This window comes from Pneumocystis murina, assembly GCF_000349005.2.
Source record: "Pneumocystis murina B123 chromosome Unknown supercont1.12, whole genome shotgun sequence".
Classification (NCBI taxonomy): Eukaryota; Fungi; Ascomycota; class Pneumocystomycetes; order Pneumocystales; family Pneumocystaceae; genus Pneumocystis; species Pneumocystis murina.
In genome coordinates, this window is record NW_017802370.1 from 345,820 (window position 1) to 367,127 (window position 21,308).

Genomic DNA, 21,308 nt, shown 5'->3' on the forward strand with positions numbered 1-21,308 from the left:
AATTCATATATTACTTTCCAATATAATATAGTATATTTTATTTTTTGACTTAAATTTATATTAAAAAGGCTGGTTAAAATCTTAAAACGTACTCGGCAAGGCTGATAATATAATTAATAAATATATAAATATTCAGCCCTCTAACTAAACGTATAAGAAAAAAAAAAGAAGACATATGAATTGGCGAGTAATTAACTTTAGAAAAGGTTATATTTAATTGAAGGGAAAAAAAAATTAGTTTAAATTGATCAGAATAATTAATTTTTTTTCTTCAAAACTGTAAATTAAAACAAAATACCTGAAAAAAAGGTATTTTTTATATACAATAAGAATTTCTTTATGCTCTTATTTGATTGTTTATATTTTGGATCCAATAAAAATGGGAAACACTCAAGGAAAACAATCATTTTATGAAAAAAAAACATCTGCGGGCAGATTGACAAAAAAATGGAAGAATCGGGGTTACTATAATGGTTCTATTTTTAAAAATAGATATACGGGCACTCCTATATATCAATTTGCAGATATTTTTGATCCTGGTACAAATCTTATAAGTAAATCTGATGAATGTTATCCAAAAAATACTAAACAGAAAAATGATGTATCTTCAATGTATTTGGATACATCCAATATTCGATTCCCTATTAACGGAAAAAAGGAATTTCTTCGATCTCGAAATCAATATCCTTCTAAAAGATACAGAATTGATCTTTTAAATTCTAAAACGCCTTGCCACTATTTTCCATCAAAAACTCTTCAGTGTCAGAATTTTTCAAATACGATTCCATGTTCTAATAGTGTTCGTCATAATTCAATAGTTTCCAATACTTCTTGCTACAATTCATCACCTTTTACTCTATTAGATGAAACGTTACCTACATTGTCGTCTTATTCTACACGCTTATCTAACAAGAGATTAACATCATCGTCAAATGTTGATTTTGGATTGATTTCTCCCGGTGTTTTAAGAGTGGTAAATGGTAATCCATCACCTTGTTCTTCTGATGATGAACTTTCGCTACTATCTTTTTCACAAGGAAGATCACTACCTTATACAATTGAAGAAAATAAATTAAAACGTTCAGTTACACCTGAACCAAAAAGAATAGTATCTGAGGATATGCTTAAACATACACCATCTCCATCTAGTACAACCGAAGAGTTATTGAAGGAATATTATGACCATAAAGATAAAAATACAGATGATTATTTTCAAACAGATGGTAATTCAAAAATGACACAGTTTAATCATATTCTTGATAAAAGCAAACAAAGTTCTAATCCTATTTTAAAAACAAAAAATTCAAAGCAAAATTATCCAATCACTTATGCTCAAGATGAAATTAGAAGTAAATCTTTTTCAAATCATACACATGAGCATAAAAATAACAATTCAATTAAACATTTACGAAAATTAGACGTTCACTCTAAAGCATTAAAAGATGATTCTTTGAATATATTTTCAAAAATAAATAATTCCGAAACTCATACCAATGACTTTTTACAAAAAAAATCTGGCATTCAAGAAAGAATAAATAATAATCAACAACAAATTCACAAAAACACTAAATCTTATTTAGTTTATAATAATATTGATATACCATCAATTCCTAGTATACCCAATCTTTTTGTTTCTGATCAAAGAATTGCTATTTCTGGATAAAATTCTCTTTATTTTTTACTTTTGAACATAAAATTTTATAACATTTAAACATATTGTGTTAATACATATGTTTTATAATGTACATTTTTTTTATTAGAGTTTCTTTAAAGTTTGTAGTTTTTTTTAGAGTATAATTTAATACTTTTATATTCTTTTATGCAGTTATTCATGTTCCATATATATATATATATATACATTATATCTTACATATTACCATCTCAAAAGCGTCACACGAGTATTCTAGAAAACATATCGGAGTTTAAATTTAAAAGTCTATATAAATCACCTTTACTCCCTTAAATTCTTTACCTCTCTTTGGTAAAACACTGTTTTTTTTTCATAACTCTATTTGCTAATATGTTAATAGCCTTTTGGCTTAGATCAAGTGTAGTATCTGTTCTTTTCAGTTTAATCTCTGAAATGTTCCCACTGGGAACACATTGATTATACTACTTTTTGTACCCAGCCTGGTCATTTCTAGCTTGCTATGTGACCGGCACAGGTGTCGCTTGTATTGCACTACCTCAGGCAGACGCCGAATCTCTTTCAGAGATTCTTTTTTGATTGTTGCTATGATAGATCATGGTGAGATTCAAAGAAGTATTTTTGAAGGGATTGTGGGGTTAAGTTTTTTCGATATCATAAATTTAAGGATATTCTGAGTACGAGTATTTTTTATCTATTTCAAGGAGTTAAGTTTAAGATGAAAAAATGGTAATTTGATTTTTTTAAAAGGAATATTTTAAATATAATTTGAATTAGTCAAAAAAAGGCCTATCATTAGCTGAGAAACGGGCGCGTTTAGAAGAATTATTCCATGAAAGTGTATGTAAATATTTTATTTATATAGCTTTTAAACATTATTTTTTAGAAAGAATTTTTTCAACTTAAAGAGGTATTATTACAGAAGTTAAAATATAGGTTTATAGTTAATATTATTGAAGATAGAAAAGAAGGGTTATCAGGAAAAAAAAATTGTACTTCAATCTATTAAAGATATTTTACAATCGCTTGTTGATGATGGCATTGTTAAAATGGATAAAATTGGAACAAGTAATTACTTTTGGAGCTTTCCAAGTGAAGCAAGACAATCAAGACAGCTTCGAATTACAACAATGGAAAAGCAACTTGAAACACTTCAAGCAGAAACACAAACTTTACAAGACAAGATAAATGAAGAAACAAGTCAACGAAAAGATTCAGTATTGAATCGTTATGCTTTTTATAATATTTACTAATAAGCAAAAGCAATTACGTACTTCTTTACTTAAAAATGTAGCGGAAAAGGAAAAAAAACATACAGAGATCCTTGCAAAGTTGGAACGTTATCGAGACTCTGATCCAGCAATTATTGAAGCAAAAGGCATATATATTATTATACAAAATATAGATATTATACAAGACTGACAGCAAATTTAGAAAAAGCGATCCAAGTTGCAAAAGAGGCAGCAAATCGATGGACAGGAACCTAGGGAAATATTTTTATCAAATACTTTACTAATATAAATAGACAACGTTTTAATTTTACAGAGTTACTGTGTAAATGAGTTAATGGTGGAAAAAAACCTCCTTGCTTCTCAATTTAATATTCCAGAAGATCTGGATACTATTCCGTGAATATTTCTAACTACTCGCAACATTTAGTGCTTTTTTATGTACAATTTTATTCTCATTACTGCGCTATCTTTGCTTATGAAATAATTAAAAATTATTTAGAATATACTTAGAAAGTTTTCTAATGCTTTGAATAAAATATTTGATTCCAATATATACAGTTTTTTAAAGGGTATCTATATTTTTTTCATTTTCCGTGTTAACGTTTAAAAATTTATATGTAATTCAAATATGACTCAAACCCATATAAATGAGCCTACAACATCTAGAAAGTCCTTTGAAATTCCGGATCAAATGTTCTCAGAGAGAGAAGCTATTCGCCAATACACCGCTCCTAAGTTTTGGAACCTTCCAGCATCACCACCAGGGAATCCATCTCCAATACTGGAAAAGAAATTTGAACATTTCCGAATGTTAAAAGAAAGAAACATCCATTTAAACGAAAATCTTGATAATTCAACATCGTCCCAAAATCCATATTTATTAGATAAATTGATAAATTATGTGGGCATTAAAGATTATTATGGATCAAATCTACCAGAAGAGTTACAAACATGGAAAGAGTTAGAAACACTAAAAATGACTAGAAACGAAGAGAAAAATACATCTTCCTCAGAAATACAAGATAAGCCGTCAGAAAAATGCTTGCAAAGAGACATTCATTTCGTGTCAAAAGAATATTCATCAAAAAATATATGATATCTTCCAAAATATCTTTTTTTCTCTAAAATCTATCTAGAAACATCAGATGTCCTTATTTAATTCTGCTGTATAAAAATTAGCCTCAAATGGTTTAATTTTTATAAACAAAAGATAGTCATAATTTTATAAATTATAAAATGTTATTATATCAAGAATGAACCTATACTGGATGAATAATGCCAATCAAACTTGTTAAAAATGCATGAATTGCCATTTCAAGTGACCAAGCTGAAATAGTCCGTATATAATGTCGCTTAACATCTTGATTCATTACAATATTGGCAAATGCATTATAAATCTTTAATATTAGGAAAAAAAAGCAATAAAAATTATATAAATACCTCCTTTGAAAGTTCATTTATTAACTCACTATCATAAATGGTCCAACTACCATTAAAATCATCCAAGTTTTTTATTACTTTACAAGCAACGGATATGTATGTATTATGTGAATTAATATATGCCACAATAGGACGAATAAGTGCATTACTAACATATGATAATTGTTTTTTAAATAATGGAACATTTGCTTTCACTCCATGTAACGCTACTTTAATATCAATTATAATATCTTTAGTACTAACTATTTGTGAATTTTTAAAATCTCTAATTTGAACTAATTCTCGGAGTAATTCAGGGGACGTTTCATTTATCGTATCCTGTAATATAAATGCGCCTTTTTCCCCTTCATTTTCTTGCTTTATAAATATAGTCTCAATATTATCAATAATATTATGCATAGCTTTCATAAAATTTATATTTTCGTTTTCATTAGGAAATACAAAGTCTAAAATAAAATCAACATATCCATAAGTGATCCATCCAATGGGCCCTTCAATGCCTTTATTTATATGATCTATATTTACATTATCTATTCGAAGACGAGTCTTTTTAGCTTCCTTGTCCTTTTTTTCATCTATATTACTAAGAAATGTTTGATGTGGATGTAACGTAAAAAGAGAATTATCATAAGAACCAGATATCGTATTTGCATTTAAAATATCATACAATAACCATTGTTTCCTAAGCCTTGGAAGTTCACAATTATAAATACTAACTGTAAATGGCCGAAAGTTTTTAGATTGGAAAACTGTTACTAAAACATTCTTAAGTCGAAAGTTTTCAATTTCAAAACTACTTGATTGACGATTTTTTCTAAGAAATTTTGGACTTAGAGGAGATGCATCATTATCTAGATTGATATTTGAACTATCTATAACACCTCTAACACCCTTTATATCTATGTCTTTAATAATACCCGTTCCACTAAACCATTTGACAAAAGAAAAAACTACATCAATATTTTCAATTATCAAATGAAATTGAGTATAATTAGATTCTTTTTCTGGATAAAAATCAAAAGAATTAGTAGTATTTTCAGTTATTACGCCAGATATTTCTGAAATTATCCCCTTTCTAACATTATTTTTCAAATTTTGATTATATGGACTCCTAGAAATAAAGACATTTCTAAAGGAAATTGTTCCATCTTTCCACTTTGGAACAATGGCTGACTCAAATAATACAGTAATACCTGTTTCTTTAGTAAGGTATTCGCCAATTTTAGTAGCTAGATATTCTTGTGCAAAAACACTATTTGCAGCAGCTAAGACCAGAGAAAAAAATGTAGTTGTACCAACAATGATCCAAAGAATATTACATGCAATAAGCCATGTAAACATAGCACTGATATCATCAATGTTAAATGGGCGTATTTGTCTCATTAAACGATATTTCATTCTAATTTTTAAACGTCCAAAAAAGCCAGAAGTACTAGATAATAACACTTCTTTTGTAGGTCTATATGTTTCTGTGATAGATGGCGCTCTTAATGGAAATTTATACGAAGACAATTCGGAATAATTAGCTACTAGATTTCGACTTTTAAAAAATAACCCAAAATTCCCAAAAATTCCCTTTATTTTAAATAAACCAGTTTCAAATACTTTTGATACACTATAAGAATACTTTTGCGAAAAAATTGTCCGAGAATAATGTCTCCTAATTATATTTTTCAAAAAATAATTCCATCTTCGTTTTTTCTCATTTTTATCATCAAAATCTAATCTTTTTTCTTGATTTAAAGATAAAAAACAATACCTTCTCCCCCTCCATACAGGATCTATTCCCTTCAAGAAAAAAAATCGGTATTTCATCGTTCTCCATAGATTTTTCTCCATTTCCGAAGAAAAACTCTGTCTTCCATGAAAACAAATCAATCTAGTTTTTAAATACATCCTATTTACTAAGAGAACCGTAAAAATGCCTTGTGGATACTCTTAAACAAACATCTTAGATATTGAAGAACTACATAATTAATCTTATAAATCCACTAATTTTTTATGCCTTATTTCATCACCGCTCTCGTTAAACGTCTGATTTTTTTGTGAAATTCAAGATGCAAGACTTGCAGCAAAATCAAGCGTCTAATGGTAATAAAGTACTATTTTTAAAACACGTACTAATGGTTCTTATGAAGAAGAACTTTTGATTAATGTAGATTCAGTTCCTTTAGCGTTTCAAGGTGGTGATAATGAAAGGCATCTTGATGAAGCAAATCAGCCTCATTTTTCTGCCTCAACAAAAAAAATAAAGATCTTTAAGCAGCCTGAAATGATCTCAGTGAGGATTCCTTATCATAGAATTGCACCCTTAAAGGAAAATTGGTCAAAAATTTATTCTCCATTGGTGGAACATTTAAAATTACAAGTACGAATGAATTTAAAGAATAAAACTATTGATTTACGGACAAGTATTTATACTGAACGGCCTGAATCCCTTCAGAAAGGGTCAGAATTTGTTAAAGCATTTTCAATGGGATTTGATGTAAATGATGCAATTGCGATGATAAGATTAGATGATATTTATATTGATACATTTGAAATCAAGGATGTAAAAACATTGCAAGGTCAACATCTTTCTAGAGCTATTGGTAGGATTGTTGGAAAAGATGGAAAAACGAAATTTGCAATTGAAAATGCAACACGAACAAGACTCGTAATTGCAGATACTAAAATTCATATTCTCGGTGCATTTTTAAATATTAATATGGCTAGAAATTCCGTAGTAAGTCTTATTTTAGGAAGTCCTACGGGAAAAGTATGTTCTTGTTTCAATATATTTTTCTTATAATTTTTTAGGTGTATACAAATCTCAGAAATGTCTCTGCAAGATTAAAAAATATGTTTTAACTACTAATGATACAAATATCGGTATACATAATAGAAGTATGTATTTTATATATATGTTATTTATAACATGATCTAATAACGCATTTTTTATTTTTAAATTCATATATACTGTATAAATATATAAAGTTTCTTTTTTTTTAGTACAAAAAAAGCTTCTATATGTGATTTTTTTCTATTATAGAATTCCGAAATAGGTATTTCTAGTTCATCATAAATATTTTTAGCATAAAATATCAATGAAAATAAACTATCTTTTTCGATTAATTCTAAACATAAATAGCTTGAATTTTCCTGAAGTAATTAATATTCTATAGTAATAAAACAATAATAACATACTACTAAAGGGAGATCTATCACTATTTTTGACTTTTCTGTATTATTTAATTGGAGAAACTTTTCAACAGTATATACGGGTTTTGTTAACTTTGATATTTTATTTTGAATATTAGTTTTAGCAGAAGATATATATGTATTTTTATTTATAACATCCTTTTTATTTTCAAGTTTTCTCGAGATATTCTTTCCAAAACCTTCTAAAGGTATAATTTTATTAGTGTTAGTTTCTTCTATTTTTACTCCAGAAATATTATCTACTTCTAAAATACTTGGTTGTAATTCTCCTTTTGCTTTCATTTTCGGGATAACATATTCTGAATTACGTGAACATTTTTATCAATAATCAAGAAAAAAAAACCTCTAGAAAGAATCATTCCTGTTTTATCTTCAACAAGCTCAAGACATGTCTCAATAAAAAAAAGACGGACATTTGAATCTTCTTTACATAGTTCCATAACAGATGTATTACAACAACAATCAATTACCAAGCATTTTCTTCCAGCTATTTTTAATTATTACAAACCTCATTAGAAACAATTAAATATACCCTTATCTGCATCCCATCGTTCTATACTTATGACAACAGGTATTTCCCAATGCCATCCTCTCATTATTTTTGGAATAATATCGTATCCTGCTTTATCTTTTGGAGGAGTAACATAATCCGAATGACATATGTTAAGAAATACTTTTGTACCTTGAGGAAACCGTTTCTTATTATCACCTGTCTGTATAGTTTTAACTACAAAACCGGGAAGAGGCAAAACATAAATCTCTTTAGTATTTTTTTGAGACTTTCCACTCTGAGAAGGCAATTCCAAAAGATTAGACATATGTTTTTTAAAATTTCTATCCATAATTTTTTCCACCATAGAAAAATCACTATTTTCCTTATGATCATACTCCTCATATTTTTCATGATTATTTGATATAATATTTAAGCTTTTTAAAGGATTTATCTTCTCTGGAATATCAAGAAAAGGCATCTTAAATTTAAATAATATATATTCCTTCAAATTTAATAAAAATAGTCTTTTTAAGTCGCTTAAAAAACACTGTTCTCAAATATAATTTCAAATAAATAATAGGTAAAGAATTTTAGATGATAAATACTAAATGATAGGGTTTTTCTACATTTAATTTTTTTTAAAACATTTTCGACGTTGAAATTCATAATGTCTGTAAGTTTAAAACATAATTAAAATATATAATATCTTAGATTCTTTTAATAGGAATATAGGAATCTTATTGATGTTATAAGCAAAGGTATTATTTTTGTTGCTTTTATATTAAATCAAATAAATATAAGGCGCTGAAAGTTTTATTAATATATTTTTTAAATGTATGGATAACAACAGAGATATTCTGCACCAGTTTTATAGACCATTTTCAACTATTGTGTGGAATGGAAATGCCTTTGTTGGCTTATCTTATGCAGAATTTGTTAAAAGGCTTCCCAATAGTCATCATGAAGTAGTTTTGGACTTTTTTATTAAAAACAAATTAATAAAACATGCATTTTAGGTCCAGAGTTTTGATTGTCATCCTATTATTTCAAGTATGAATCAAGATGGTACATGTACTATTATATTAGTTGTATCTGGATCTGTTCAATATGGAAATGAGTCACAACTAAGAGGATTTTCTGTATGATTACATGGATTAGGTCAAAAAACGTTCATCTCATCTATTATAGGATACTTTTATTTTAAAATCAGATTTGGAAAGACCAGGAACTTATTATATAGCAAGTCATTGTTTCCGACAAGTTGTTTAAACCTTTATTATATTCATCAATTCTTTTCTGGTTTTTTTTGGTTTCTTATACGGTAATATTTAGTATAAAATGTCTTCATTAATTCCATTTTTTAATTCTTATTTTCATTCAAAAAGATTCTAATAAATCAAAGACACAAAAATATACATTGTTTTGAATATTAATCAAATTATTTTATTCATAATTATATTTTGTACATAATCTAAATCTTATTTTTATAACGACACTTAATTTAATAAAAATCTAATGGATTTTTTAAAGGTTTTTATCAAACAAGAATTTAAATAAATATTAATACATGTTAGGACCTTGGAGATGATTTGGATATCCCTGGTTTTCCATGGAAAAAGCTTATTGTTTCATTTATTCTAGGTAATTTATTATAATATTAAGACAGTAAAAATTAAATTCTTTTAAGCCCAATATGTATTTGAGCAATTTTTAGTATTACGACAATACAAAAAGCTTAAAGAAAAAAAGCCATCGCCAGCTTTAGAAAACATTGTTGATTTAGAAACATATAATAAAAGTCAAGAATATGGTAGAGCAAAAGCAAAATTTGGCCTTGTTACTGAATTGTATGAACTTGTTCAGAAATTGCTTATTATAAATTATGACTTTCTTCCTAAGCTTTATGATTTTGTTCAGTTACGAGTAAATCAGTTTTTTCCAGAAAAGTTTTCTGGAGAGGTAAAAAATATAGAAATATTATAATTTTATATTTAGTTAATTGAAATAGATTTTTTATTCTTTATTGTTTTTCTTTATTTTAAATTTACAATCTCTAATTTTTAATCTTCCAGTTTCTATTTATTCTACATTTGTTTTGGAAGAAAAATTTGGATTTAATAAACAAACATTCAGTCTTTTTGTTACGGATTTGATTAAGAGTCAGATATTAATTGTAATTATTGGAGGTCCTACTCTTTTCATATTTCTAAAAATTATTGCGTACTTTGGTCAAGCATTTTTTTTTTATCTATGGCTCTTCATATTTATATTTCAAATTATACTGATAGTAATCTATCCTACATTAATTCAACCTTTATTTAATAAGCTTACTCCCTTGCCTGAAGGAGAATTGAAATTAAAGGTTGAAGAATTGGCATCTAATTTGAAATTTCCTCTAAAAAAACTTTATGTAATTGATGGATCAAAAAGATCTGCACATAGTAATGCATATTTTTTTGGTTTGCCATGGAATAAACATATCGTCATTTATGATACATTAATTGAAAAGTCGGAAACCATTGAAATTATTGCAGTATTAGGTATTTACTATTTATATTTCCTATAATACTTATTATATTATAGCCCATGAGTTAGGACATTGGGCATTGTCTCATATAGCGAAAATGTTAGCAATTACTCAAATTCATATATTTTTTATATTTATGCTCTTTTCTGTTTTTATACAAAATACTTCTCTTTATGAATCATTTGGATTTCATTCAGATAAGCCAATTTTGATAGGGTTCGTTTTATATAATGATATTTTAACACCTATAAATAGTCTTTTAACATTTCTTATGAATATTTATAGCAGAAAAAACGAATTTGAAGCAGGTACATTATTTTAAATTTACAATACTATTATGAATAATTATTTTAGATGCATTTGCTGCTAAACTTAATTACACAAAAGAACTTTCACGTGCGCTTATAAAGCTTCATATTCAAAATTTAAGCACTATGGATGCAGACAAACTTTATAGTAGTTATCATTACTCACATCCATTATTAGGTGAACGTTTACATGCTCTTGGTTATAAGCATGAATCAAAATTCGAATGAAATAATTACATTTGTTAATAGAATATAAAAATAATTGATGTAATTTAATAAAAAAATTCTTTATTTTTATCTTTTTAAGTTTCGATTTCAGATCTTTAAAAATTTAATGAAAAAATGGATTGGTTAATTCAATTATTTTGTTCTTAAATAAAAAAATAACATAAATATAGTATTTTTACTGATATTAGGAGGACAGCTCTAAGAAGATTATTAATTCTTAGTTTTGATAAGGATGGCAATGAAATATTGGCCAAATCTAAGCAAACATGGGAAATATTAGTAAAGAATAAATTAAAGTCACAAAAAGGCGGTATTTTGAATGCTATTGGATACAAATCACAAAAAAAAGATATTATACAAATGGTAATTTTATATAGGATTATAAATATGAATTCATGAATTTAGACACCTCGAGAATTCCACGCAACTATTACAATATGTGAAGCTATAATCGACTCAAAACATTTGAATTGTACAAAGGAGTTTATATATGAAATTGCAGCCATTTTAAAATCTTCTTATGGTTCATTTACTTTATCATCCTTTTTGGATGTTGATAGTTAAATTTGATTTTTCAAAAAAATCATACTCTAAAATATATTTTTAGAAGTATTTTATCTGAAAGATCTGGCAAATAAAAGTACACTTTCTCTTCTTCGTTTTATGGATATGTTTCCTGGATGCAAAACTGAAATTTTAAACATATTTACTGAATATATTGAAGAGGTTTTAGTGGAATTGAAAAATTCTCTGGATTGTAATATCTTTTCCATATAAGTTATAACTCACAATTATAGCTTCTATAATATCAGAAATACATGTTCCATTTACATCATTATGTGGTTTTCTAAAAGGACTTAAAACTTCAAAATTTTTTCAATCAGATTTTAAAATCACAGTTATACTCGAACCTTTAAAATATTTGCTTTCTGAGGATTTTCTATCAAAAATATTAAATTTAATAATAAAATTTGAAAACGAAAATATAAATCAGAATAATATAACATTTTTAACTAAAAAGCATTCTAATGATTTAGTGTTAGGAAAGTGTCTAATACTAACAAAAAACTTGATTTTTATAATTCAGAAATATATTTTTAAACAAATAGTAGGAAATGATATATTTGATTGGGAAGAAATTCTCACAGATAATACTTTAAATTTTGATCATGTTCATCTTGAATTTTCAACGATTACTTCTATAGTTCAATGTTTAAAAGATACCATTAAATATCTTAGTGCATTTTCTCGATCTAATATTGTTGAATCCAATACTTTTCAGAAAGTGTTTTCGTATTCATTGGTATGTTTGTTCTTCCAATTTAGTAGTTATTGCTGAATAGATCTAGAGGACAACATGCCTTTGCTGTATGATTATTAAGGATTTTTCATTAATGTCTAAATGGTTTGAAAAACTTTTAGAGTTTTCACATGAAGGTTTTAGTACTATTTATACTATTGCGATCCAAGATGTTTTTGCAGCAATTGCTCTTTGGTAATATTTTTTATACTTATTTTTATTTCTAAAATGTAATGAGCTTTCCGGATAATGCCAGTGTTATTATTCAATATTTTCGAATGCATATTCTTCATTTTTCAGATTCTATCACTAATCTTCAACATAATGACGAGCTTACTGCATTGGTATCTAAAAGACTTACATATGTTCTTAAGGTATATATATATATTATTTATAATTATGTCTCATTTAATTAGCATTCTTCACAGGATGCAATTATTACTACTATATACTCTTTAGCAAATTCTATTTCTTCAAATATTCCTAAAACACCGTCGGCAGATCTGCTTATTCCTTTAGATCAACGGACAGTAAGAAGTAGTATATCTTTAATATTCAAGACAGATTCTCAAAGACGCATTATCCATTATAAAATTGTTGATGCTATAACCCAAATAGCAATTATGATACCTGATGAGAAGGTTAAATTAAATATGTTTTTTAAAGTTTCTAAATTTTGAAGATAGCAGCATTATCTATATCAATTCTTATACAAAAATATGGCAAGATAGATATTGAAGTCGACAAAATTATTTTAGAAAAACTTGCCAATGTGACAAAGGCAAAATCGGAAAAAAACGTTATGAGTATAATTAAATTTTATTCACGAGTTGCGGAAGGATTGTACGGTTATGGACTAGATACGGTTTCAGATGTGGTAAATTTTAATTATGGTTTTTTTTTTATTTATTTTGTAAAAGTTCCAATCATCCCTTGCAAAAATATCATCAAATATGGAACAAAAATCTGGATTATTAACATTTTATCTTAATAACTTATTGAATATTATAATAAGATTTGATAAAGTTCCTGAAAAACAAAATGAGTCTGAAAAAAAAAGCAAAAACAGAGACTTAAAGGCATAATATCACAATAATATTTTATCATCACTAATGATGTAAAGAATATTCAAGACAACATTCTTAATATTTTGCATCCTTTAGCAATATTACTACAGAAATTTGATATAGAGCATTCTTTTGATTCTGAAACAATCCTTCTTTTTTGTAATATGTGGTTTACTTTCGTTTTATGTGGATTTACTAAAGGATCTTCTCTTGTTAATCAAAATATTGAGTCATTGAAAATAATTGCAACATATTCTCCTCCGTTGGTATTAGATAATGTTACTACTCATTTTGAAAGCGATCTAGAATTAAATACCGTTCTGAGAAGGGGTGGTTCTCAGAAAGTAAAATAAAAATATGATTACCTTTTTTTAATAAAACAATAGGATCTCAATTTTCTAAGAGAAACACTTTCAAAAGCACTCCCTTCTTGCGCGTATGAAATTAGATCAGCTTCTTATTCAAAAACAGTATATTTGTCATCAGTATTTCTTTTAGAGACTTTAAGAAGTAGTGCAGGGATTTGTTCATATACATTTGCTTATTTAAAAAACACTAATATTAAAGAAAGTGATATCGCAACATGCATATCAGTAATAGCACATTCGGTATGTTTTGTCTTTTATATTCATTATTTCATTACTTTAGGCAACTAATGTTTTTATTTCATCATTTGTTTTTAGTTCAAAAGAACCAGAAACTTCATTACTACTTTCAAAAGAAATGAAAAGATTACTTCTTAGCTGTTCCCATAGAATGAAGCAACCGCGTGAGTTAGCTTTAAAATGTTGTGATAAGGTTATTTCTTCAATGCCATCAGTATTATGTTCTCAATCAGTTCTTTATACGTTGCTTGAATCATTATCATTGTTATGGTATAGTTGTGCAAATGAATATTTATCCGAGGTATAATATAATTTTATTATTAAGTATTTTATGATTATTATTTAGTACACTCCTCAATATATTTTTTCATCATCTCGTGGACATTTATCTTTAGAATTTTCAGACTCTTATATTGAAAGGAAAATAATTCTTCGTGATCTATTAACATATGCAAAAAGATGGCTCTCTCTTGCATTACAAATTAGTCCTTTAGATCTTAAATCACTTTTACATGTATAAATGTATTTTATATTATATATATTAATATATCTAGACATATCTCTCTGATTTTGATGATTCAAGTTCGACTTGTAATATTTCTTTAGGAAAAACTGTAGCACTAGATATTGGAGGGTCGTTATCATATATTGATAAAAAAATGTGTAAGTTATTTGAAGTTCATTGAGTTGAATTTGTTTAAATATACTTAGTTGGAGATCTTCTAACAAATGTTTCATCTGAATTCATCTCAGAATATACTATTAGACAGTTAAATAAGTTTCCTGCTTCAATATTGCATCCAATGCGAAACGGCAATAGTAATTTTTTTTTTTTTTACTTTAAATTCTTAATCTAATTAGATTCATATACTATTCAAAATGATTTTAGTGATAATGGTTTCATTACTAGTGTATTACAGAATATATCCCAAATAGAAAATGACTTGAAACAAAAAAAAAGACTTGAAATAAAGGAATTAAAAGATTCTTTGCAAAAGGTTGCTACCTGTATAATTACTGGCACTGAATATGAAAAAATTTTGGCACGTTATATTGTAAGGATTCCATTTATGATTTTAAACGTTCCTTCTATAAAACTTGGAATATCTTTATGGACATGGATAATGACTGAACGACCTTCACTTCATATTCAGCTTCTTACAGAGATATCCAGAAATTTCCAATGGTCTATTAGAAGACGACAAGGATTATTTTCCAATTCAATTGATCCATTAAATGCTTTTGCTAAACCTATGGAATATCTTCCAACTGATAGAACGATATATGATAAAGAAATTCAAAGAGCATCAAAATTGTTTACTCCTCATCTTTTACTTACAAATTTTCTTTCAAGTCACTTACAAGCTTTTCATAAGGATTATAACGTATTTAATGTTATTTCATCTTTTTTTCGTTTTATAGGTATCGCTATATTAAATAAAAAATCAAGTAAACATATTTTATCAAGAGAACTACATCTTCATTTATTTAATCTTGGCTTTAAGATATTGAAATTTAAGGATATTGATCCCATAATTTTTATAAAAACAAGGAAAGTATTGTATTCAGCAATTTTTGCATGGTTTTCACGAACACCAAAATGGGCATTTGGGGGGAATAAAATTCAATTAGAAACAGAATTGAATCTTCTTACAGTTATTCAAAGTGCTATAGAGGGTGATAATATCATTATGACGTCTACTTTTTATGATGAACTTTTTGATAATTCTATTCACGAGAAACAACAAAAGCTTCTATATCTTTTAGTTAGTCATGAGAAATATCGTATATCAACCTGGCTTAATGTTAGAGAGATAGGATTAAGCACATATAATATAACTACGCTTTGGGAAAACATTTCGGATGAACAATGGAAAACGTTTGTTAATACAGCATGGAATCATGATCCTATTCTTGCTATCAATTTAGTCCATAGATTTAAATCAAAAGACTTACATAAAAAATTAAGAGATCTAATCTTAGAAAATCCATTTAATGTTATTGATTGTCCATGCGCATTAAGTATTCTTTTTGATAATTTTTCAGATGTTACTGCTTTTCAATTAAAATATCTTCAATTTTGGTCACCGGTTGTTCCTCTTACAGCTATTACGTATTTTCTTCCAATATATAATAACGATGGATTTATTTTGCAATATGCAGTAAAAATTTTGGAACATTATTCATTGGATGTTATATTTTTCTATGTACCTGAACTTGTTCAAGCACTACGATATGATACATTGGGCTATATTGAGCAGTTTATTGTGGAAACTAGTATTTTATCTGAACTATTTGCTCATCAAATAATATGGAACATAAAAGCTAATTCTTATAAAGATGAAAATGCGTTAGAGCCAGATTCTATAAAACCCGTGTTAGATAGGGTTGTAGAACGTATAACATCATGTTTTACTGGGGAAAAAAAAGAGTTCTATGAACGAGAATTCAATTTTTTTAACAAGATTACATCTATTTCAGGGAAATTAAAACCGTATATTAAAAAATCTAAACTTGAAAAAAAAGAGAAAATAGATTTAGAGATTTCTAAAATTGAAATAGATTCAGGTGTCTATCTTCCAAGCAATCCAGATGATATTGTTATAGGTATCGATAGAAAATCAGGGAAACCTTTGCAAAGTCATGCTAAAGCACCTTTTATTGCAACTTTTAGAGTTAAAAAAAAAAAAGAAGCTTATACAAACATGGAAAGAAAAATATCGGAGGAAAACTTAAATAATGATTTGAATACAGAATTTAATCAAGAATCTTGGAAATCATCAATATTTAAAGTCGGAGATGATTGCCGTCAAGATGTTCTTGCATTGCAATTAATTTCTATGTTTAGAAATATATTCAATGATATTGGTTTGAGTTTATATGTTTTTCCGTATAGAGTCACTGCCACTTCACCTGGGGTATATATTTATAGTTTCTTTTAGCAAATATAATAATTTGTAGTGTGGAATTATAGATGTATTGCCAGATAGTATTTCTCGAGATATGCTTGGCCGAGAAGCTGTTAATGGATTATATGAGTAAGATATATTTAAAAATATTATAATATTAATTATTATATCAAGATATTTTATAACAAAATTTGGGAATGAAAATTCTATTGAGTTTCAAAAAGTAAAATCATTATAAAATAAATTGTTTAGTAATGAATTTAGGCCAGAAACAATTTTGTTCAAAGCATGGCTGCATATTCAGTTATAACATATCTTTTACAAATAAAAGATCGGCATAACGGCAATATTATGATTGATAGAGAAGGACATATAGTACATATTGGTAATTTTTTGTTTTCTAACTAAACACACATATTGATATATATAGATTTCGGGTTTCTTCTCGATATAGGTATTTTAATTCATATAAATACAGATTTTAATTTAATATAAATAGCACCTGGAGGAATTGCTTTTGAATCTTCACCGTTTAAGTTAACTAGAGAAATGATTGCAGTGATGGGAGGGAATCAGAAAATTCAACCATTTATTTGGTTTCAAGAATTATGTATTAAAGCTTTTTTTGCATGCAGACCATATGCTGAAAATATAATTGAATGTGTAATTCTCATGCTAGATTCTGGACTTCCCTGCTTTAAAGGAACTACAACTATTAATAATCTTAGAAGTCGTTTTCATTTAGATCAAGAAGATCATGAAGCAGCACGAACAATGATAAAACTTATTAATAATAGTTATGAAAATAAACGAACAGTTATATATGACCAATTTCAATCAATTACTAATGGTAGTTCTATTTAACTATTACTAAAATAGGCTAATTCAATATAGGCATTCCTTATTAACTCATTTGTACATATTCATTTAAAGATTGAAAACCATATATATCCTTAAAAATATTATTGATATAAATTACTTATTTGTAGAGTTTAAAATAATTAAAATTGCCTCTATGATAACTTCATGTTCAATTTTATGCATGCGTTCCTCGAACTGACAAAAAGTTTCATTACTTAACATTGGAACTTCTTTAACAATAATAGGTTCTCCTCGATCAATTTTTTCGATAACCTGATGAACCATAACTCCAGTTTTCATAATTTTTCCCTCACAAAAAGCTTTATATGCTCTCTCTATAGCATACATACCATCAAACGTTGCTGGAAGTGCAGGATGAAGATTAATAAGTTTAATTCCACATTTTTCTAATGGATCAAGACATGCATTTGACAAAATATGCATCCATCCTGCACAAATAACCAATGCTGGATCTTCCTTAATAATAATATCTGAGAGATCTTTATCATATTTATATCGAGCTATTTCAATTCCTGCTAGATTAGCTTCTTCTTTTTTTTTATATGGAAGAAGAGGATGTATAGTAATTGGAATTCCTACTTTTTCTGCACGAACAATACCATATGCAGATCGAGTGTTCGAGATAACTCTAGATATATAACCATTAATTTGTTGACATGCACATGCATCAATAATTGCCTGAAGATTTGTACCCGAGCCACTAATTAAAACCACCAGTCGGTTTTTTGTATTTTTTTGAGAATCTAATAAAATATCCATAAAAATTCAAAACATATACAATATAAGTCATTATAAATGCATTTTCCTGGTTTATTTCTTTTATAATTAATGTTTAAACTTTTTTTTAAAATTTTAAAGATCGATTATTTGATAGAATTTTGAAGCAAAAAAAGTAAGAAATATTTGTTAAGACTCTTTAATATTTCTTATTTTTTTCTTTAGAAAAGAATGAATTATAATGAGTATTCAGGGTTTTTGTTAGAAGAAGAAACTGAATATGAAAAATATTCGCGTCTGGTGGTAGGTTAAATAAGAAAATGAATACGTTTTTAAGAAATATCTATAGAAGCAAAATTCAGATACTTTTGAATCATGGGAGGCTTTAATAAGGGTAGTTGAGACCATGGATGGTGGGTTAAATAGAAATTCTTCACCACAGGCAATTGGGGCAATGAGAGATGCATATGATAGGTTTCTTGCGAAATTTCCATTATTGTTTGGATATTGGAGAAAATATGCAGAATTAGAATTTTCTATAGCAGGAACAGAAGCAGCTGAAATGGTTTTTTATTGATTTTTGTGAATCGAATTTCTTTATAATTGTAATAGGTCTATGAAAGAGGAGTTGCAGGTATATCTAATTCTGTTGATCTTTGGACAAATTATTGTGGGTTCAAAATGGAGACAAGTCATGATGTAGATGAAACAAGAGAGTGAGTATTTTTATTTGTTTATTATTATGGTTATAGTGTTTTTTTATTTATATTTGAAGAAATTGAATATTATATCTAATTCTATTGAATAATTATAGAATTAGAAAATGTAAAGTATTTCTTTATTTCTTTGTCTTTTAATTATATTTTGTTATGTTGACTGATATAATTTTTTAGATTGTTTGAACGTGGAGCTACCCATGTTGGCCTAGATTTTTTATCACATCCTTTCTGGGATAAATATATCGAATTCGAAGAACGTATGGAGGCACCAGATCGTATTTTTATGATTTTAGATCGTGTTATTCATATTCCAATGCATCAGTATGCTCGTTATTTTGAGAGGTTTATATATATATATATATATATACATATATAGCTAAGAATTATATTACAGATATACACAAGTTGGAGCAACCAGGCCCATATCGGAATTACTTCCTCCTGATGTATTAAATTCTTTTAGACAAGACGTTCTTGCTGAGCCGGCATCTTCTATTCAAGCAGGACAACAACAAATAAAGATGGAACGTGGTGAACTTGAAATTGAGAGGGAAACTAGAATAAGGATACATAATTTACACTTAGAAATATTTAATCGCACACAAATAGAAACTACAAGGAGATGGGTTTACGAAGCAGAAGTATACTTGAAATATTATATTTTTTCAGTTTTATTAAATTTAAATTAGATACGCCGTCCATATTTTCATATTACTGAGCTAGATGAAGCACAATTAGTTAATTGGAGAAAATATTTAGATTTTGAAGAAACAGAAGGAGATTTTAAAAGAATACAGTTTCTTTATGAGCGTTGTTTAGTCGCATGCGTATTTTATTTCCTGAATTATTGATAATTATTATTAATTTAAAAGGCATTATACGACGAATTTTGGTTTCGTTATGTTCGATGGATGTCTGCGCAGGAAAATAAAGAGGAAGATGTTCGATTAATATATCAACGTGCATGTTCTACATTTGTTCCTATCTGGAAAGTATTTTCTTTTTATTCTAAATAAATTTTAATGAGTTAGTCGGCCTGCTATTCGTCATCAGTATGCATATTTTGAAGAAGCTCTTGGTCATGAAGATATTTCTAGAGCTATGTTTGAGTCGATTCTCGTCAAACGTAATATTTTCATAATATCTATATCTTACTATATATTAATATAAAAAAGTTCCGGGCCATTTAGAAACGATCATTTCATGGGTCAATATGGAACGACGTCTTTCTTCGAGCATTGACAATTCTATTGCTATATTGAAACGATTTATTGATAGTAATACATGTGATATTTATGCGAAGGCAGCGTTGACTACTGAATGGATCAGATTAATATGGAAGGTATAGAATATATTCTCATTTTAATCATCTATTAACTATTATATAAGATCAAAGGCTCTCCTGATGAAGCTCGTGAAATGTTTCAAAAAAATGCTTCATTATATCTTGACAGTCGCTATTTTTGGATTAATTATTTAATGTTTGAAATGGAACAACCTGTTTGTAAGTAGTGGTATATTTATTTTATATGTTATTGATAATTAAAGCTCCTGATACTGCAAAAAAGGCACATAATCGAATTTCTGAAGTTATTACTTTAATTCGAAAAACAGCACGTCTTCCGCCACTTGTAATTAAGGATTTAACCCATATTTATATGGTTTATCTTCTAGAGCGAGCACCTATTCCAGGCGCTATTTTAGAATACAATAGGTTGGATAGAGAAGTAAATGGGCCATTTAGTGTTCAAATTGAAAATAAACAAAAATTATCGGAAGATGGAGATGCTAAAACATATGAGCGCAAACTTCGTCTAACAAATGGACATCCTGGCGTAGAAATTAATGAAGCAGATATTCGTGCTGGAAAGAGCCCTTATGATAAATATTATATCGAACAAGGAGAGATACCACCCATCACAATAGGACATAATGCTCAACAAGAAACATATTCATAATTTTTATAAATTTAAAATATAACATATTTACATTTATTTTTTTTAAATAGATAAATATTTGAGATTTCTTTGTA

General features: G+C 27.4%; 11 protein-coding genes across 11 annotated transcripts; 8 read left to right on the top strand and 3 right to left on the bottom strand.

Annotated features, from left to right (window-relative positions):
* Positions 1-379: 379 nt before the first annotated feature.
* On the top strand, positions 380-1,663 carry PNEG_02224 (hypothetical protein; the record flags this gene model as incomplete). The annotated part of the gene is made up of 1 exon (XM_007876017.1): positions 380-1,663. One exon carries the CDS (start codon positions 380-382, stop codon positions 1,661-1,663), a length of 1,284 nt encoding a protein of 427 aa, XP_007874208.1.
* A 711-nt stretch (positions 1,664-2,374) lies between these two features.
* On the top strand, positions 2,375-3,070 carry PNEG_02225 (hypothetical protein; the record flags this gene model as incomplete). Its single annotated transcript, XM_007876018.1, has 5 exons — positions 2,375-2,377; positions 2,426-2,488; positions 2,535-2,558; positions 2,608-2,865; positions 2,912-3,070. 5 exons carry the CDS (start codon positions 2,375-2,377, stop codon positions 3,068-3,070), a joined length of 507 nt encoding a protein of 168 aa, XP_007874209.1.
* Positions 3,071-3,369: 299 nt separating this feature from the next.
* On the top strand, positions 3,370-4,009 carry PNEG_02227 (hypothetical protein). Its single transcript, XM_007876020.1, has one exon. The coding sequence runs from the start codon at positions 3,509-3,511 to the stop codon at positions 3,974-3,976; it is 468 nt and encodes a 155-aa protein (XP_007874211.1). The 5' UTR covers positions 3,370-3,508; the 3' UTR covers positions 3,977-4,009.
* On the bottom strand, positions 3,427-6,216 carry PNEG_02226 (hypothetical protein; the record flags this gene model as incomplete). Its single annotated transcript, XM_007876019.1, has 2 exons — positions 3,427-4,277; positions 4,321-6,216. 2 exons carry the CDS (start codon positions 6,214-6,216, stop codon positions 4,140-4,142), a joined length of 2,034 nt encoding a protein of 677 aa, XP_007874210.1. The 3' UTR covers positions 3,427-4,139.
* A 129-nt stretch (positions 6,217-6,345) lies between these two features.
* PNEG_02228 (hypothetical protein) lies at positions 6,346-8,458 on the top strand. Its single transcript, XM_007876021.1, has 3 exons — positions 6,346-6,411; positions 6,459-7,078; positions 7,120-8,458. The coding sequence occupies exons 1-3, from the start codon at positions 6,378-6,380 to the stop codon at positions 7,168-7,170; spliced, it is 705 nt and encodes a 234-aa protein (XP_007874212.1). The 5' UTR covers positions 6,346-6,377; the 3' UTR covers positions 7,171-8,458.
* On the bottom strand, positions 7,270-8,492 carry PNEG_02229 (hypothetical protein; the record flags this gene model as incomplete). Its single annotated transcript, XM_007876022.1, has 4 exons — positions 7,270-7,461; positions 7,507-7,820; positions 7,865-8,008; positions 8,054-8,492. The coding sequence occupies 4 exons, from the start codon at positions 8,490-8,492 to the stop codon at positions 7,270-7,272; spliced, it is 1,089 nt and encodes a 362-aa protein (XP_007874213.1).
* Positions 8,493-8,681: 189 nt separating this feature from the next.
* Positions 8,682-9,254, top strand: PNEG_02230 (hypothetical protein; the record flags this gene model as incomplete). Its single annotated transcript, XM_007876023.1, has 5 exons — positions 8,682-8,687; positions 8,739-8,772; positions 8,816-8,979; positions 9,031-9,153; positions 9,225-9,254. 5 exons carry the CDS (start codon positions 8,682-8,684, stop codon positions 9,252-9,254), a joined length of 357 nt encoding a protein of 118 aa, XP_007874214.1.
* Positions 9,255-9,341: 87 nt separating this feature from the next.
* Positions 9,342-11,077, top strand: PNEG_02231 (hypothetical protein; the record flags this gene model as incomplete). The annotated part of the gene is made up of 6 exons (XM_007876024.1): positions 9,342-9,544; positions 9,589-9,655; positions 9,702-9,973; positions 10,023-10,554; positions 10,598-10,849; positions 10,896-11,077. The coding sequence occupies exons 1-6, from the start codon at positions 9,530-9,532 to the stop codon at positions 11,075-11,077; spliced, it is 1,320 nt and encodes a 439-aa protein (XP_007874215.1). The 5' UTR covers positions 9,342-9,529.
* A 114-nt stretch (positions 11,078-11,191) lies between these two features.
* PNEG_02232 (hypothetical protein) lies at positions 11,192-17,866 on the top strand (the record flags this gene model as incomplete). Its single annotated transcript, XM_007876026.1, has 23 exons — positions 11,192-11,199; positions 11,248-11,440; positions 11,483-11,636; positions 11,685-11,834; positions 11,875-12,380; positions 12,427-12,572; positions 12,616-12,751; positions 12,794-13,018; positions 13,060-13,254; positions 13,298-13,456; positions 13,501-13,788; positions 13,831-14,052; positions 14,093-14,350; positions 14,396-14,563; positions 14,604-14,712; positions 14,761-14,868; positions 14,911-16,967; positions 17,011-17,087; positions 17,133-17,181; positions 17,223-17,343; positions 17,389-17,412; positions 17,458-17,808; positions 17,853-17,866. The coding sequence occupies 23 exons, from the start codon at positions 11,192-11,194 to the stop codon at positions 17,864-17,866; spliced, it is 5,718 nt and encodes a 1,905-aa protein (XP_007874217.1).
* Positions 17,784-18,676, bottom strand: PNEG_02233 (phosphoribosylglycinamide formyltransferase). Its single transcript, XM_007876027.1, has one exon. The coding sequence runs from the start codon at positions 18,597-18,599 to the stop codon at positions 17,934-17,936; it is 666 nt and encodes a 221-aa protein (XP_007874218.1). The 5' UTR covers positions 18,600-18,676; the 3' UTR covers positions 17,784-17,933.
* PNEG_02234 (hypothetical protein) lies at positions 18,636-21,234 on the top strand (the record flags this gene model as incomplete). Its single annotated transcript, XM_007876028.1, has 13 exons — positions 18,636-18,648; positions 18,699-18,732; positions 18,788-18,860; positions 18,907-19,122; positions 19,170-19,273; positions 19,451-19,618; positions 19,671-19,917; positions 19,966-20,103; positions 20,149-20,242; positions 20,304-20,402; positions 20,452-20,618; positions 20,666-20,780; positions 20,825-21,234. 13 exons carry the CDS (start codon positions 18,636-18,638, stop codon positions 21,232-21,234), a joined length of 1,878 nt encoding a protein of 625 aa, XP_007874219.1.
* Positions 21,235-21,308: the final 74 nt, after the last annotated feature.